Source organism: Mus caroli, chromosome 8 (assembly GCF_900094665.2).
Source record: "Mus caroli chromosome 8, CAROLI_EIJ_v1.1, whole genome shotgun sequence".
NCBI classification, from domain to species: domain Eukaryota; kingdom Metazoa; phylum Chordata; class Mammalia; order Rodentia; family Muridae; genus Mus; species Mus caroli.
Genome location: NC_034577.1, coordinates 76,093,019 through 76,111,703, shown reverse-complemented (window position 1 = coordinate 76,111,703; position 18,685 = coordinate 76,093,019). Strand labels below are relative to the sequence as shown.

Here is an 18,685-nt window from a genome sequence, read left to right as displayed (position 1 = left end):
TGGGGACAAGGACAGGTAATCTTCCAAAGGCTGCTTAGACTGTCTCCGATGTTCCCTTGTTTGGGCTATAAGGCACCCATGGGCACACGCGCAGAGAGAGAGAGAGAGAGAGAGAGAGAGAGAGAGAGAGAGAGAGAGAGCGAGCGAGCTGTCTTCTCTGCTGGGATGGCCTGCTTACAGGAAGCATCACACAAGAGACACTGCCCAAAGTGATCTGCTCACCTTCAAGGTTATAGCCCCTCCCCCACTCCACCCTCCTCCTAAGAGAAGGACAGTTGACAATTGTTCTCCCTTCTAGATTTGTGAGGAAGAGTCTATTGCTCTCCTGCCAGAGTCTCCTAGGCTTCCTGCACACACTCTGTGGTCCTGCCACCCCTCTGATCAGCTTGCCACTCCAGGGACCATTGATATTTTCCTTCCTCAGTTCCTCAGGGACTGACTGACATACACTGTCCCCACCTTGTGTGGACTTTCCCCTAGGCATGCTCCCCAAGCCAGACCTTCAGCTGGCTTGCTCCACCACCCCGAGTTTGTGAAAAGGAACAAGCCAGGATTTGTCATCGAGCAATATTGGTCACTTTCTTTTTTTTAATATTTAAAGCATACTCAGGATAGCAACAAATACCCCCACTACCCTCTATGCCACCAAATTCACTTGCAGCTTTTATGACTTCAGAAAGTGAAATTGCTTCCTCAAGGTGAAGAAGGCAGCGTTTCATTCAGTACCTCATGTCGCTGCTGCCACGCTATCCTTAAGCTAGCATCCTTGGCTGGTTGGACCAAAGCCTGTTATTCACAGAATGTGAATTATTGAACACCACCCTAAGAGGCCTGTCTGTGATGGCACCTGCCTCCTGCACTGTTCTTTCTGACAGTGTCTCTCGGGTCAGCTGTGAACTCACTCCACTGGTGCTGCCCGTTTAGGGTATGGGGTCCCAGGTGCTGGATGGCACCTCCCATTGTCGGGGGAGGGGGATCATTGGGTGGATCTTTTGTTTTGGCTCACCCCAGGCGCTCTTCCAGGAACCTTTCTGCCATTGAACAGAAAGGCCAGGGAGCTCCTGGTTTCAGCTGGAGAGGAGAGGGGCATGAGTGAGCAGTGTGACCTTTCTTCCTCTGCCAGCTTAGGGTTGAGCCTGCAGGGAAGGCGGCTGTGAGGACTGCGAGCTCAGTCTGTGGTGCCTACCTCTACTCTTCCTCTCACTTCCTGTCCTCTCATTGCTTCCCGGGGCTACTCGAGCGAGCCCTTTCTGGAGAGTCCTCCTGGTGGAGGCTTCCCTCCCTCCTGCTGGGGGACCTGGTGAACAGATTTCCCTGGCATCACCTCTCCTGTCTGCCTCCTAAAGGCCCTCTGCCTTCTACTTGGTCATATCCTTTCTCAAGCCTTCCCTCCATCCAGGTCCCGCAGTTCAGGCTTTTGCACCTTGCGCGTTATTTGGCTCTGTAGTTTGACTTGAGGGACAGGTAAGGATGCTAACCTAAGAGGAGTTGCAAGGGCGGATCTGGAGGAGGCGAAGCTTTGCTCAGAGCGGGAGGTGGTGTCGGTGAGGGGAAGTAGTGGCGGTCTCAGCCTCTGTCACTTCTCCCAGGGGCTGGCTGTTGTGTTTGTAGCTGTGTGGAGTGCTTGCCAGAGGAGCGCAGTGACAGGAGGCTATTTTAATAAACTTGCAGTTGCACCAGCAGAGCTACATTGCGTTGGCATCTCTCGTCGTCACTAATGGAGTGTGCGTGGCTGGGTGTAGGCCGAGAGAGAGAGAGAGAGAGAGAGAGAGAGAGAGAGAGAGAGAGAGAGGCTGTGAGCTTGCTGGGGGCTGAGGAGACTGCAGGGAGGTGCAGGGTGTGGTCCTCTTGTTTGGGACTGCTCCGGGCAGTCCTGAAGGCAGCCTGGTCTGAGGGACCGAGAGGTGGCTACACCCAGCGCACGCATGGTCTGAGCCCTGACACTGCTGCTGGCATGGCACTTTCTGAGCGCTTTCTCCTATTCATAGTTCTGTAGGCTAGCGCACAGGGTGGAGGAGAAAATGTCCACTCACCCCACTGTGCTCCATTAAAAAAAAAATCTAGAACCAGAGAGAGAGGGAGAGTGCTGGCCTGCTAGAAAGACTGAAAGCAGAGCACAGAGAGAGAAGGCGCAGCTGCTTCCCCAAGGCCTTCTGGGGCTCCCGCCCAGCCGCCAGCCCGCCAGGAGTCAGGCCTTTATTTATTTATTTTCTGGCTTTAAAAAAAAAAAAGTCTAAGTCTTCCTCAATCCTAGTGTTCCCACCCCCAAGTTTGCTGGGTGGCTGCTGCCAAAGAGACCCAAGTGGGCGCCTGGGATGAAAAATTCATAACTGCTGGACTTCGCTTGTTCATTAGACATGAACTTGTCGATTGGGCAAATTGTTTTTGGTCTCCAACTGCCGGGGGGCTCTCCCCACCCTCTCAGCTCGCCTAGCTCCCTCCTCCCCTTGGACCCAGCCATTGGCTGCAAGTAGATGCCTCTTTGCCAAATAGGTGGATTCCCCCCTCACTCTCTCGCTTGCTTGCTCGCCTCTCTCTCTCTCTCTCTCTCTCTCTCTCTCTCTCTCTCTCTCCCTCTCTCTCTCTCCCTCTCTCTCTCCCTCCCTCTCCCTCCCTCCCTTCCTCATTCTCTCTCTCTCTCTCTCTCTCTTTTTCTCCTTTCCTCTGGCTGTCTCCCTCCCCCTTTTAACTGACTTGGCACACATAAATGGATGGGGATTGAGCATGGAAGGGGAGGGGGAGTTTGAGAGAGAAAAGGAGCCACAACCCCCCCCCCACCCGAGCAGTGCTGGTGCACACACACCCTCTCCCGCGCGCACACATTCACATGCGCACCATCGCACACCCCATCCCATCCCTGTCTTCCTGAGATCCTCGCTCTCTCCCTCCCCCTCTTCCTTCCCTCCCTCCCTGGCTCCCTCTCTCCCTTTTGCTGCGTCTGCCAGCAACGGTCTGCAGCCGGTCAGAACTCGTCCTCTTCCCCGAGAATCTGCGAGCTCCCCCTCTTCCTCTGGTCGGGTGGAGGGAGCAGCTCGAAGTTTACACCCTTGTGCCGCTGCCAAAGCCGAAAGCCTTTTCTTCAGCTGCTGCTTTTTCCCTCCTGGTTTTTGTTTTTGTTTTTCCGGGGCTTGGGGGGGTGGGGTAGGGTACGCTGTTGTGGGTGTGCGTGGGGCGGTGGTAGGAGGTTGGTTTTGATTTTTAATTTTGCATAATTTTTTTGCTCTTTTATTTTAAACTGCAAGAGGATGCACAGAGGAAGAAATTGAAACAGTTTGCTAGCTTTTGTTTACCTGGTGTGTGTAGAAGCTACCTCGCGCTCTCTCTGCTCGCCATCCTGACCTTTCTTTCTTTCTACTCCTTAAAAAAATTAATTTCCCCCTCTGTGCAATGGAGCGTGGGGGGCGGAGGGGGAAGGGTTTGAGAATCCACCCAAGCCCGGCCCCTATTCCCCAGAACACCAATAATAACCCCCTTTAAAACATTTACCTTCCTCCCCTGCTCCTCCTCCTCCCCGAGTCCCACCGCCCTAACTCATAACTCTGTTGAGCCCAGAATCTCAGAATCAGGCGTTGGCTTTGCCGGGTGCTTCAGATCAATGGTAATTATTTGATTTTTTCCAGCTTTATTTTTGTAAAAAGAAATCAATTATTATTTAAACTTCAAACAAGCAAACAAGCAAAAAGCAAAAACCAAAACAAAACAAAAGGAAAAAAAAAAGACCTTAAGAGAGAGACAAGCCCTCTGTCACCTGATTAAGGGTGAAGGGGTTGTGGGAGATTGGGGAAGGGGCCGCAAGACGACCCATGTAGCTTTTAACCCTAATGTGGCTGAGAAAACCACCTTATTTGGGCTTACAAGAAGTGTTTTGTTCATTATTACTGTGATTAACATTAGTATCTGTGCCGATAACAAAGCTGAAACCACATATTTAGGATTTAGGTCTGATTTTAAAAAATGCTGGGGTGGATGTTCCAACAGGATCTGGAGAAAAGAAAACGCAAACAGTCTGGTGAGAGGGGACCCAAAGCTGCTTCCTGCATCTCAGATGGCATTTTCTGGCTTCTGGGGGCAGCCAAACATTGGCCAGTCTGGACAAGGCAGCTCTTGCATGCCCTTTGGTCTGCACCCTCAGGGGCAGCAGGACACTACTGGAACCAGCTGACCCTAGTTCACAGCTGCTGTAGGACATGGAGATGTCATGGGTGCGACAGAAGGGGGGGGGCAGCAAGCCCATGGTGTATGTGGGTATATGTGTGTGTGAAGCAACATTGTGTGCATGTGTGTGTGTGTGTGTGTGTGTGTAAAGACGAGAGAGAGAGAGAGAGAGAGAGAGAGAGAGAGAGAGAGAGAGAGAGAGAGAGAGAATAGGTGTGTGGACAAGCTCTCATGCCTCTGTTTGGTTACTGAGGCTGAGATGGGAGCAAGTGGCTGGCGAAGCTGGTGGCTTCAAACCACACTTCAGTAGAACAATCTCAAGAGAAAAAAATTGCTGGGGGGAGGGAGAAGGAGAAGAAGGCGGTTTTCCTGTGCCCCCTTCTAACGCTGTGTTTCTCCTTCTCTCTTTCCCCCTCATCCCGTCTTCCCCTCCTCCCGTCCTCCCTCGCCCCGCATGCTCCCGGCTTGCCGCCTGCAGGATGAGTTCCACCCGTTTATCGAGGCGCTGCTGCCTCACGTCCGAGCCTTCTCCTACACCTGGTTCAACCTGCAGGCGCGGAAGCGCAAGTACTTCAAGAAGCACGAGAAGCGGATGTCAAAGGACGAGGAGCGCGCAGTGAAGGACGAGCTGCTGGGCGAGAAGCCTGAGATCAAGCAGAAGTGGGCATCCCGGCTGTTGGCCAAGCTGCGCAAAGACATCCGGCCCGAGTTCCGCGAGGACTTTGTGCTAACCATCACGGGCAAGAAGCCCCCCTGCTGCGTGCTTTCCAACCCCGACCAGAAGGGCAAGATCCGGCGGATTGACTGCCTGCGCCAGGCTGACAAGGTGTGGCGGCTGGACCTGGTCATGGTGATTTTGTTTAAAGGGATCCCTTTGGAAAGTACTGATGGGGAGCGGCTCTACAAGTCGCCCCAGTGCTCGAACCCCGGCCTGTGTGTCCAGCCACATCACATTGGAGTCACAATCAAAGAACTGGACCTTTATCTGGCTTACTTTGTCCACACTCCGGGTAGGTTGCTCTCATCACCCCCCTCCCTAATTTTATTTCAGTTGCTGGTATTTGTTCTGTTTATTGTTCTCCTGTTTCTGAACAGTACTGCTTCTGGGCCTCACTGGTAGCCTGTCCTACTGGCCTCTGCTTCACACGTGGTGGCTCTCTCACTTCCCCAGCCTTTCTGTTTACCCTCACCCCTTTGCTCTCTCCCTCTCCTCCCTTGCTGTGGCACTGATTTGGGCGTCTTCATCTTTCCTGTAGTAAAGATGCTGTTGAGTTTAGGACAGGGCCAAGATGTCTCCTAATTATCCATAATGGTGAGAGTTTGAGACAGATTATGACAACATCAACACTAACCATTTCTGATGAGCCAGACAGGCTAGGGGTTGGGGAGAAGATACAGACTTCTGTGTAGCTTTGACTCATCCCAGGAAAAGCTGGGTTTGATAGAAGTGGGGGTGCTGGCAGCAAGTTCGGGAGAGAAGGGCTTGTAGTTGGGATCTGGCATATGAGGACTGAAGGTACTGATTCTGGGGTCCTTCTAAAAGCTCAGGTAGTTGCTGTCTAGTGGCTGGGATTTGTTTTTATATCAAGGGAAGGCAGTGAGATTCCTCGAACTCCAGGCTCCTGGATGATACACACCACACCATGGCTCCAGTGACTCTGGGCCTCTGAGCTAGAGCTGAGGGGCTTTGTGGGGAGCAGGCCTGCTATAGAAGAAGTCTTAAACAAACAAAACCTGCAAAAACCCCTTTCCTTTTTGTGCCTTAAGTGTTAGCTGGCTGCCTTTGCACTACAGTACTGCCTGCCCTCCGTCTGGCCAGGGCTAGTTTAGCGCTCTGGCCTTGCCTAGCCCCCCCCCCCATTTCCCTTTCTCTTTTCATAATTTCTCTCCACTTTTGTTTTCTTACAAATTGAAACAGAGATGGCTGGTTAATTTTTAGCCTCCACTCAGCTACGCCCAATTTACTGCCGCCTTTGAAACCTAAACGGGCGGTACTCTGTGATTAAGCAAGGCAGAAGTGTGTTTACATTGTGCCCAACCAACTTGTAATGAGAGGCTACCAAACCTGTGTGTGTGTGTGTGTGTGTGTTTTCCTCTCCACTATTCCAACACCCTCCCCCATTTCCCTTCTTCCTTTTTTTTTTTTTTCTGTGCATGTGAGAGAATGTGGCTTTATTTAAGCTCTGGAAAACTGAAAACCTGTCGTTCCTGTGTCAGCGCCTTCCTGTCTTCCTTTGTGTATTCATTCATAAGAAAGAAAGGCAGTTCATGCCACCAGGGTCACCCCCTTGCCTGCTGGGAAAGTTAGGAGGAAGTGCTGTGAGTGGACCTAGGCACACAGCTAGGGTGATGTTTCCAGGAGCGCTGTCTTTCTCACAGAGAACAGTGTGGAGGGGATCCTTGTCGTGAAGAGAAAAGACATCCAAGGTCTCCCTTCTTGCTCATTCCCTCTCTGTCTGAGAGATGGCTTTGGTGACTGGTGGAGTCAGTGAATGCTGCCGTGACCCTTCTCCTGTCTCGGTCTTTCTAGGCCTGCATTCTACCTTAAGTGATCCCTCATATAACAGACTAGTTTCCTATCCTTACATCTCCCCGTGGTTTAGGTTTTCTCTTAACGTTTTTGTTGTTGTTGTTTGTTTTGTTTTGTTGTTGTTTTTGTTTTTGGTGTGTGTGGGGAGAAACTAAGGGAGAAGAAGCTACCCCTCATTCTCTGTGTGTATAGTAATCCAGGTTGTGGAGGGTGGAGAGCTTGTCAACCTTGGGGATGCTGGGAGCACCTTGGAGCAGGAGCTCACCAGTGTATCTACAAGATACCTCCTTCATTCAGGGAGTCCGAACCTTGAAATCCGAGAGCCAAGTGGAAAAAGTCAGCACCCCCTTTCTCCTAGCCTGGCCCCTCCTCCCCGCCCCTCCCCGCATGCTCAGACCCCATGGTTGCATGTTTCTCAGGCCCCTTTTAGTTTAGGCTGCTTCACTTATTTATTTTTGACAGAGTCTCACTATGTAGCTGTGGCTAGCCTAGAACTTGGTATATAGAACAAATTGGCCTTGAACTCGTTAGAGATCTGCCTGTCTCTGCATCTGACTGCTGGAATTAGAGATAGGACCAACCAGCCCTGGGCTACATTCTTGACCACTGCCAGTGTGGAGCTGAGGTGGATGGTGTGTGTGAGGAAGGAAACCACTTCCCAGCCAGCCTCCTGGCTGTACTGACCTGGCAGGTGGAAGGAGCAAGGGAAGGCACAAGGCTTTCTATCCCCAGCTAATGAGATCATTCGCCCAGAAATACGAGTGAATTCATAGTACACTGCGTGTTGCCAGGGCCGCTTCTGGCCAGGCCGAGACTGACCGAGCCGCAGCAAATGCTCGGTACATGACTGAAGACATATTCTTTGTTAATCAAGGCCCAGACTTTAGACAGTAACTATGAATGTTCAGGATTTCTTACCGGATTGGCTAGAATTTCAGGGTACCCTTTTGGAGGAAATTCAGGCGTTGGTAAGGCCAGGACCACTCACTCACTGGGCCTCATTGCCTGCTCCTCACTGGGTGGTTCTGTTGTGACAGAAAACATCCTCTGACTGCTATTGATTCTGTGGCCTTACCTTCTCCGTTATCTTTCCCCAAAAAATACACAGCTGAGTCACAGTGTAAGAAATGGGGACCAGGGTTGGGTGTTGGAGAGATGGCTCTGTGGTTAAGAACACCTGTTCTTCCAGAGGACCTGGGTTCTGTGTGCCTGCAGGGCTTCACAACCCTCTATAACCCCAGTTCCAGAGTCTCTGACCCATTCTTCTGACCTCTGCAGACACACAGTGCCCAGACATATAGGTAGGCAGGACACTCAGACACATAAAAAAACAAGCAAAAATTTTAAAAATAGAAGCTGGGTTGAAGAGCTGGGTGTGGCCAAGTGGATGGTGCCAGATTTTATGATCCTGCTCGAGATGGCAGGAGTTGAGAGGATCTGACTGTGCATCTAGGTACGACTGCCACCCAGACTGGCCCTTGTGCCCCAGAAGATTCAAGAGATGGCACAATGAGAGGACAGATACGGGTGACTTCTAGAATTGTTCTGAGAGGCTGCCACAAAGCCACCTATCTGCTGTGAAGGACGGTCACCATGCACCTGCCCATCCGTCTGCATTCAGCAGGGGAAGCTGAGGCAGGGCTGAAGCGAGAAACCCTGCCCTGGAGATGCGAAGGCCCATTTCCTTGGGACGACTTTTCATCCAGAAAGGGGGTCCCAGAGCAGGCAGTGTGGCAGCAGGAATGGGGGCGGGAGGGCTCTGCATCGTGGAGAGGTGCGGCCAAGTAGGCCTGGCAGCCATGCCAACGGTCCCGGAGGTCAACCCTCACAGACCAAACCAAACCTTGGTTTCAGTCCTAGCAAAGAAAATGAAATTCAGAACTATCAAAATTCTTCCCCTGATGGTAGGCGCGCGCCTCCTATATCCATCACAGGACCTAGAGTCCTTGACTCGGATTAGGCTCAAATCGTACATGTCCCCATTGCCCACTAGGACTGGGTATCACAGCCTGTCCTCATAGAGGTTCTGTGTGCATCTCTTAAAAAGCTGAGCCAAATGCTACTGCCACATCTGAGACTTCAAAAAGTCAGTTTTGTATGTGTGTGTATGTGTGTTTTGTTTTTGTTTGGTTTTTTTGTTTGCTTGTTTCTGTTTTGTTTTGTTTGTTTGTTTTGAGACAGGGTCTCACTGTGTATCTCTGACTGTCCTGGAACGCTCACTATGAAATCAGGTTGGCCTTGAATTCACAGAGATCCCCCTGCCTCTGCCTCCCTGGTGCTAGGATTAAAGACCTGCTCCACTGCACACAGCTCAGCAGTCTTTTGTGTCGTGGTAGCTCCGTTCCCCAGCTATCAACATATGCTTTTGTTTATAATTCATCTAAGTGAGAACCCGAATAAAATTGCTCCTGCATGACCATGGCCGACCCCCCTCTGCCTGGTACTGGTGGGTGCTTCGTGTCACTGTTCCTTCCCCTGGTGGGGGGCTGCATGTCACCGTTACCCTCCTCCTGATCTTCACGACTGTTCTGGGGGCCATTCCACCTATGTGGGGCCACTGCATGCTGAACTCTGTGGTCCAGTGTGCTACCAGGCCCTGGGGCGGGCAGGCTCAGTCATATTTGTCATAGGGAATGAGCTAGTAACTCGGGCTTCACCTTGCGAAGTTCTTTAAGTATGAGATGTTACAGTTTGAGTCTGCTACTCCCAGGAGTTGAGCTTAAGCAGTTCACACTAGCCTTGAGGCTCGAGTGAGCAAGGATGCCTCCACCAGCAGTGGCTATGGCTTGTTCCTGCTTCGAGTTCTAAAACTGTTGTGAGTTCCCAGCCCTTCTGGTGAGTCTGGTGCACGTGTGAAAGACCTTCACAGCCTACCTCCCTTTTGAGAGCCACCCTGAGCACTGACCCTTCCTTACCTACTTGTCTGGGCCTTAAGGCATCGCCATCTGGTATCAGGGTTGGTAGAGACCATGGGGTCTGGGAACGCAGTTAGTGACATTAGCAAGATCTGTGGGTTATTTTGTGATGCAAAGTCAAGTCCCCTCGAGACGTATGTATAGGCAGGCAGTGCCACCATTGCTTTGGTGATTTAAGTCTTATTTCCTCTGTCTCACAGGCTTGAGTCAACTTATACCTAGGCCATCCTTGGATGGCAGCTGCCACAGTGACCACTGTTAGGGTTTACTGAGCCCGACCCAACATGCCTCTCTGCCTCCTTCACCTGTTGTCCTGGGGTTGTCCAGGTAGAAGCAGGGTGATCTCACTGTGTCAGCTTCCCTCCTTCCTACCCTTCTCCTCAGCGGCCTCCTCAGTGTCTGAAGCCCTGCCAGAGTCCTAGGGCACTTGCCATCTTCAGGGCCTTCCGGCTACGTAATACTCAAGTCTCAGAGCAAAACAACAGTTCCTGGCTCCTGTGCACAGTTCTTAGGAACTGCAACAAGATAGCAGAGGCCTGCAGCCCTGGCTGTGGACAGACCACTCTGACCCCTCTTCAGGCTTGGGCTTATTTATGGAGCCCTTGACCACCTGCTCCTGTCCCCTTTGTCCACAGTGCTGTCTGCCCAGCCAGTCAGGAAGCTTACTGCTTGAGGTTCCCAGGGGTCCTGGTAGTGTGCTCTGTATGCGGACCAGACTAGAGCTATAACATGAGGGAGAAAACGAAACAGCTTTGTCTGAGCTAATGCTTACAGACGTCAGACCATGAGTGAGCCAAAGCCTGCTGGATGGTCCAGTCTGAATTATGGGTACAGTGACCAGCTGTACTCTGTCATCAGCCCAGAGGAAAGAGGCTGTTCTGCAGCAGGAGCGTTGAGGGCTAGCCACTAGAAGGACTTCCCGAGGAATTGTTTTACTTTTTGGCTATGCCAAAAAGAGTGGAAGAATGTCCTTTATGAGGAGCACACTTAACCTATGGTCGCAGAGCTCTGGGAAGTAGGAAATCCTTTCTGAGCTTAGCAGGCAGGAGCCGGGTGATAGCTTCTAGAAAGTTCCATCTAGTATACCCGGTAGGCATGAACCTGAGGTAATCCTTGCTGGTGAGAGGCAAGGCCTTCAGGGCTTCCTTGGGGGCAGCTCAGTTCATGGAGGCCATGAAGGGAAGTCAGGCTCCTTCTTGCAGAGATGGGGCACAGACAGGCAGTGAGACCCATGCCAGGTTCTCTCTCCACACCAGTGTCCTGTGGCAGTGAGTGTCCCCACATTTTTGCCTGGAGAAGGTAGCTGCCTCCCAGCCCTTTCTGCCTTCCTCCCGAAGGAGCTGCCACGCTTAGGTTATTTTATCCTTCACTGTCCGATTCAGAAGTCTTTTCAAAGGCTCCAGCCGTGTCAGCGCAGGGCTTGCACAAAAGGCCTCTTTGATTTCTTGTTTGTTTTCATTTGCCTGCGGAGGGGGAGGGGGCCCCCAGAGAAAGAGCTCCTGGGTTTCAAAATTTTTATTTGGGTTGTTTCATTCTGGGAGCTGGCTCCCTGGGACTTCTGTCTCAATTAGGGAGGGACCAGTGGCTGGGTAGAGGGTGCCCGTGGCCCCCAGAGCAGGTGTAGGGGTCAGGGCACTCGTCCCACAGTGGACGGTTGAGAGGCTCTTCTCGGCGGACTAGGCCCACAGATGGGGAAGGCTCATGTTGAAGCCTGTGTCTGGAGTCATGAAAGGTCCCAAGTGCCTGACGGTAAATGACTTGTCCCTGTTCATTGTGTCCCCTGAGGACTGGAGTGGCACCCAATTCCATCATTTTCTTCCTGGTTCTCTGGACTGAGAGCATGAGACCTATTATATATTATATACGAACTTCTCGCTAAAGGGTGTTTGGTGTCTTCGGATACAGAGCCTTTCCTGCCCCAGGCCAGAGAACGGAGGGAGGGATGCAGGTCTGCTTAGTGACTGCTCATCCTTCTGGGTTGAGAATGGAATCTAGAGAGCAGGCATGTCACTTGTATAGTGCTGAGGGCAGAATGGCCCCCGCGGAGGCCCCTATTAGCAGAGTTGAGGCTGGAACTAAATGGAGGATCACCCTGGTTCACAGATGCCGACAAGGGACATTTAGGCCAGCCCTTGCCAAGGGCATGCCTGAGACTGTTGTGCGTGGACCCCAGCACAACCAGGAAGAATGGTGGTGCATACTGTCAGGCCCTGGGGGGGAGTGGTGGAGACTCAGGCTTGGGCAGGTGGTCACAGTCATCAGCAACAGGGACGTGTGCCCACTGGGTGAGGGGGGGGGCTGCGTAGGGCCTGCTTGGCAGACGGGAGGAGGAGGCTGGGGGGCTGAGAGATAGATAAATATAGCTGATGGCATTTCTGATGGTAGGTTTTTCTTGGCACTGAGGGCACCATGGAAAACTGCACGACAAACGCCCGGCCCTACAGGCCGCCGTCGCCATTTTAAGCATATTTGAGCCGAAGGGTTGTTGGCATTAGAACAGGGTCCCAGAAGGCAGAGGGGCTGGGGTAGGGTAGTTTGACTGTATCAGGCTGTCCCCTTTTCTCTCTCTAAGTGTGCCTGGGTCTCTTACTTTATCTCTATAGATACTTAATACCTGGTTTTCTGTCCCCTCTAGTGATGTGAAAAACACATATGTTTGCATACCTATTTCTCAGGCTATTGCCCACTCCCACCAGCTGCCATGGCCAGGCAGTAGGTGACATTCAGCCCTTCCCCGTTTTCCATGTCTTAGTGGTGACACAGCATGCCACTGCCACCCTAGGGGTAGGTCTCCATTTGTTGCTATTTGGGGAACCCCAGTAACTTAAGGGTACTTGTCTACCCAGCCTACCAGAAACTGTCCTCTAATGATGGAGGAAAGGAATTGTCCCCTCTGGAGATGTGGAGTAGAGTTAGCAGTCCACGTGGTTCCTCCCCAGTCCCTCCCAGCAACCTGTCTTGAATCCACCGGCCTGGCTGGGCGTGTGTGTGCTGCTCTGGAGAGACGAGGCCTAGGGAGGGGTGACTGGCCTGCTGCACACCTTGCGGGCACTTGAAAGACCGGCAGGAATTGGTTCATCCCGCCAGCTGACTGAGCCTTTCAGCCTGCAGAGGGCTGACTTCCTCCTTTCAGAGGTGGACCGGTGTAGACAGGCAGGCAGGTGTCATTTTATATCACTCTGTAGAGGAGGAGACTGGAAGAGATGGCAAGGGACTTAGGTCACACTGTGAATATCTGGAAAAAGAGGTTCCAGGTCCCCTTGGCCTGCGGTCCTTCAAGCTCCTTGAACTTCACCAGGCCTTGGCGGAGTTCTCATGAGTCCCCATGGCAGTCATTTCCAGCCCTGTAGTACCTGCTGCTGTCTAGAAGGGGCTGGAGCTCCGCTTGTAGCTCAGCTCAAGGGGTCCCCCAGCTGCTAAGCATATGGGGGAAGACACAGGACAGACCCCTAATACTGTTCTCAACCGTGGCCACCTTTTCTGGAGATGCTTCCTGCTCCCTGATCTACATAGACAGGAGCTAGGGCTCAGGCTATTTGGACTCTCCCTTTTGCAGCCACCAGGGACAGTTCTTGTCACACCTCCTTGGGGCTCAGGATATCACTCACTGGCCTTGGTTGGTGGAGTATACAGGAGATCCAGGTGCAGGGCCAGGCAAACAGGATTTGGGATCCACAATGCTTGCCCTGCCACACCCTTTTCCTGGGAGTTTGCTTGGGGGAGGGTCATAGTTTGAAATAAAAAAATAAATGTAATTACCATAATTAACCAGACGATTACTAGAATTTTTTATAGTAGTTGACAATTCGTTGCCTCTTATGAGATCCTTTTCAGTGGTTCTCAACCTGGGTTCTACAACCTCTTTGGGGACATGTGTGTAAAATATCAGATATCCTTCATATCAGATATTTACATTATGATTCATAACAGTAGCAAAGTTGCAGTTACAAAGTACAATGAAAATAATTTTATGGATGATTGTCACCGCAATATGAGGAACCATTAAAGGGTCACAGCGGTAGGAAGGGTGAGGACCACTACTTACAAGGATGCATGGCGTCTCCGCATCTTTTGTTCTTTATTCTGTCTTTGTGGTGCTGAGGCTGAAATCTAGGACTTTGCCCATGTTAGGCATGTGCTTTGCCACGGGCCCATTCCTTACCTCTCGCGGCTTTCAGAACATTTGAAAAGTCTGGGGCCATGGTTATAAAACCTCTGCTAATGTGCCAAGGGCTGGGATATGCGAGGGGCTAGCAAACTACTCAAACTTTCCCTCTCAGGCCTTGTATTATCTCCCCTACTGCTGGGCTTCCCAACACGGCCGTTAACATCCACTCTGTGCCGTGGGAGCAGTCCTGAGCACCATCGGGTGCTTAGCAGCATCTCTGGCTTTGAACCCCACTCCCACCAACTGCTCATTATAACTCCCTCATCCAGGTGTGACACCAAAATGTGTCCAGATATTTTCTAGTGCTTTTTGAGGACAGGATTGCCCCTAGCCAAGAGCCATTGTCATGGAAGGAATGGGGTTCAAGGTCTGCCACCTATTCTTTACCTCTTGCATCTTGAGTCTGGGGCCCTCATTTTCCTCTGCTCCACGGAGACTGAACCTCTGAGCCTTGGCTCTTCTCCTGTGCTCCTCCCAGATATCTGAACAGCAAGACCCTTGGGTTGAAGTGTCATGGGGGCATGGGATCCGTCTGTGTTTTATTCCCATGGGAATGAATCACAAGCCGGCCTCTGGGTCTTGGTTTAGGGTGCCATCTTGTTTCTCGCACATATTCTCTCTGTGCGCTGAGTCCGCTCATCTGGAGATTGCCAGGCCTGTGCCATGAGCCAGCGAGTCTTCCAGAATCATCCAAGTCCCTGAGAACAGCGGGGGGTCATCCTACAGTGCGGAGTTCAGACCAAGATTACGGCAGGACCTTGATAGGCTCATTTTTAAGTTGAATATCTGATTTACTTTATTATTATAGAGTAACATACTCCCTGAGAATTTAAACAATGGAGAAGGGCAGAAGAAGCCTTCTCAGTCCACCACCTCATGTCTGTAGGAGGTTCGTGTTCATGTGTGTGTGTGCATGTGTATGTGTGTGTTTTAAATCAATTTATATATCAAGTAAGTTTTAAATATAGATATATGTTTTAAGAACAGTTGGTATATTTGGGCTAATTAGGTTGGCTCTATTGGGGCCACTTAAGTCTTAACTCTTCCCATACCCCAACTTTGTCTCTGCCCCCTTGTCACAGAGGCAGAGCCAGTGATCCTGACCCTTCCCCAGGTGACATTCTTGTCCTTCCTGGGAGAAAAAGGTGACCAGCAGATCATGTAGTGGTATCTGAGTGGGCCACATCCTGCTCTGTGTGTGTGTGTGAATGTGTGTGTGTGAATGTGTGTGTGAATGTGTGTGTGTGAATGTGCGTGTGTGTGTGTGTGTGTGTGTGTGTGTGAGAGAGAGAGAGAGAGAGAGAGAGAGAGAGAGAGAGAGAGAGAGAGAGAGAGAATTTCTAAGCCATTGTAGCCTCAATTACCATGTAAGTTAGTCAACCTCTTGTGTTTGGGCTCTTGCACCTGCCTGAAGGGACTAAGGAAGAGGACCGTTCAGTTGTGCCTGGCTGGACCCAGATGTCCACATCTGGCTTTGTAAGCCTTTGCTTAGAGGGTTAGGACACTCTAGTATGGGATAGACCGCCCACCAACTGGCCTAGCTTCTTTAAAAGGGTTTGAAGTCATGGAGATGTCAGCTGTTACTAGAGTTTATCCCATCTTATGGATGTTTCGAGCTTAAAGGAGAGGGTGGGGAGTGAGAGGCACGCTCAGGGCCAGGAGTGGGGATGGGAAAATCAGAAACCAAAAAGACTTAGGAAAAAATCCAGAGAGGGTTTTGTAGCTGCGTCTGCCAGTCTAGGGAAGAAAGCCCCTTCTTAAGAGGCTGAGAGAGAGGCAAGTACAAGACACCTGATGACTCTCCTGGAGTGGGTGGAGCCACAGAAAGAGATCAAGAGACTCCCTAGAGGCAACTTGCAGGAGGCCGGCTGGCCCAGTGCAGCCCTTGGGGAATGTGTCCTTATTATGCCTGTAGATTATATCCCCATTAGTGCATAATTATTATATAATGGGCATTATTGCATAATGGCAGTTATATAACAGGTGGCCCAGAATACAGACAGGGGGTATAATAAGTGTGTATCCTTTGGCTATAAATAGCCACCAGCCCCACACTGAATATGTGGCCACACCAGAGCCATATTATAAATACCCACTCTGGGCTATAAATTTCTGAGCAATGACGTCAGCAGCCATGGTACCTAGTTAGGGGGTGGTAGGAGGGATCTAATCCCCACTAGCCACATGACATCATTGTTTCCTTAGTAACAAGACCGCTCCCCAGGGGACCAAGTGAGGAGAGGCCTTTAAAGGGAGGCAGCAGATGGGTAGAATGCTTAGGTGGGGGTGAGGGCTAAGTCTGTGACTGACCAGGTAGGGTTCACTGGGTGGGTGTTCCACCCATCTGGTGACAGGGCAGCAGGCTCTATCGCCTCTCATCTACCATCCTTCGGGAAGTCTAGGGGGTCCCTCTGAGCACACAGCCGGTGGATCAGCCGTAGTCTAATTTCAGAGAGGAAAGAGGAGCCGAGTGGTTTCTCCAGTCTCTGTGTCTCTCCATGGTTTGGGAAACACTTGTGGAAGGGGAGTTGCATATTGACAGACCCAAGCTCTCTGCCAGTTCCCTAGCTCAGGGTTTAGGTCAGTGGCAGCCTGAGAAACAGAAGGCACATGTGAGCCATCTGACAGGCCTGAGAGCATTGTTACAGTGGTGGAGAGCTGGCACCGGGGATGAGGAGACAGGACGGTGTCCTGATGTTGTGAGGTGGATGTGGGTGTCAGAGACAGAATGACAGTGAGCCAGTCCTGTGTTCCTGCACTAAGGAGGTTCATGGTGTTGGGGGAGGGGAAAGTGAAGTTTGGGGCAGTGTGCGTTGTGAGGCAAGCTCCCTTAGCCAGGAGCTCTCCAGTTGTAGTCCTGCCCCAGGAAACTCCTCAGTCCCTGGGAGCCAGGTAGCTTGAGCACTGAGTCATACTTCACCAGTCTTACCAGTAGTTATTTCCCCCAGGGACGTTGGTAGCTGTTGTGGTCTTTTTATTTATTAATTAATTTATTTATTTATTTTGGAGGCAGGGTCTCACTATGTAGCTCTGGATATCCTAGAACTTGCTATGGAGATCAGACTGGCCTTTAGCTTATGAAAATCTGCCTGTCTCTGATTCTGGCTCTGCCTCTCCAGATTGCACCATCACTACCAGTTGGTAGATATTTTAAAATTATTATTATTATTATTATTATTATTATTATTATTATTATTATTTCAAGTGAACATGGCGTGCAGTGAGCGTGCATGTGGGTCCGGGGTTAGAGGCTGACACAGACATCAGGCTTGGGCAGCACCTGTCCCCTTGTCTCGCCAGCCACTTGTGCACTTGTTTGTCCCACATTGGGTAAAGCCTAGTGCACAGGACAGTCCCACAAGAACAAAGAATCAGTGACCACATGTGTCACCAGCAACACTGCCTTGGTGAGGGACGCTTTTGCGGGCCTTGCCTCGTGCTCTCTTCAGGATGTCCCTTGTCTCTGCTGGTGACCGGGCTACTCAAGCCACCTGTGAATTTCTTTTTTTTTTTTAAAAGATTTATTTATTTATTATATGTAAGTACACTGTAGCTGTCTTCAGACACTCCAGAAGAGGGAGTCAGATCTCATTACGGATGGTTGTGAGCCACCATGTGGTTGCTGGGATTTGAACTTCAGACCTTCGGAAAAGCAGTCAGGTGCTCTTACCCACTGAGCCATCTCACCAGCCCGTGAATTTCTTAAAGCTGTTTCCAATGCTCTGATTATTTGTGGGTGTCAGGCTGTGAAACCCACCTCCAGTGTACAAATCCCAGTGTAAGGAGGACTCACTTCTATGAAATCCACTTTTCCCCAAACCCCATGACCAAGACTGGACAGTGTCCCCAAAGAGGTTTCAACTAATGGGACAGATGAACTGATAGGATAGGGGAGCCTGGTTGTCCTGTGGCATGTGAAGTTTACAGAAACCGGGTTCTAAGCTGTGTGATGTCACTTGTATGTGAAGTCCGACCACAAGCACTCACCAAGCACTTTCTTTTTTACCTGGGTAAAGTGTCTGTCACTCACACTACCTGGTTGCAGTTGACTTGGCGCCCTCTGCCTCTGACCACATGCATAGCATAGCCAATTAGAATGTGGTTTCCGATGGCCTTAGCTGGAACCCACAGTTAATGGCCAGGATGGCCGTGGTACACTGTGTGTGTAGTCCTCAGAGTAGGAGAACTGCTGGGTGACAAGTTAAGTTGTGTGTGTGAAACCTGACTTTCAAGTTTGCATCTGGGCATGGGAGAGGTAGAGTGTAGGGTCAATGTGCTGGGCCCCATCTGCAGGGCCAAAGGGCTGTACTTGCTTTGAGCACAAAAGCTCTTGCTCCTTAGGGCGGTAATCCTCCCTGTATTGCCAACAGGAGAGATGCGGCCAATTGGAGCTGTCCCTACCCTGAGGTGGGCCGGCTTTCTCTCATTCATTTGTGGTTCCATGGCTTATAAAGTAGGCCTTGCACACAGATCTCTGGGCAGAGTTTCAAATACATGAATTTCTTTTAAATTAAACACCACACACACATTTGCTGTTCTCTCTGCTTGCATGTGTTCATCCATACTCTGTCTGTTCAAGCCATGCGCTGCCCAGAAGTGTTTGTAGCCATGTGGGACAGTAACCGAGGGCGATGGTACCAAAGCCACCAGCTAATATTAGATTTTATAACTCAGAGATTCATTAATATAATTACTCACATGCCAGTCTGACTTGGCAAGAACTCTTGAATTGTATTCCTCTTCAACAAAGTGCTCTGGCTGCAGGGATGCCCTGGTGAGGCTGAGCCTGTGCCTCTGTAGACAGAAGGTATGCCTTATCTTCCTTAGCACAGTTCCCCTGGGAGAGCCAGGTGCTCCCATGGTGACCAGGCCTGAGTTTCTGAGTCTTGCCGGGAGATTGGCACCTTAGAGAGTCTC

General features: G+C 50.9%; 1 protein-coding gene across 11 annotated transcripts in view; it reads left to right on the top strand.

Annotated features, from left to right (window-relative positions):
* Nfix (nuclear factor I X) overlaps positions 1–18,685 on the top strand; it is a 95,024-nt gene that overhangs the window by 23,153 nt on the left and 53,186 nt on the right. For 7 of the 11 annotated variants that reach the window (XM_021169296.1, XM_021169297.2, XM_021169293.2 and 4 more), the window contains exon 2: positions 4,634–5,165. In XM_021169296.1, coding sequence (XP_021024955.1) covers positions 4,634–5,165 — 532 coding nt within the window. Of the gene's footprint in view, positions 1–2,588; positions 3,599–4,178; positions 4,203–4,633; positions 5,166–18,685 lie in introns of those variants that run through there. The other 4 variants (XM_029480288.1, XM_029480286.1, XM_029480287.1 and 1 more) reach the window with 3 other exon arrangements.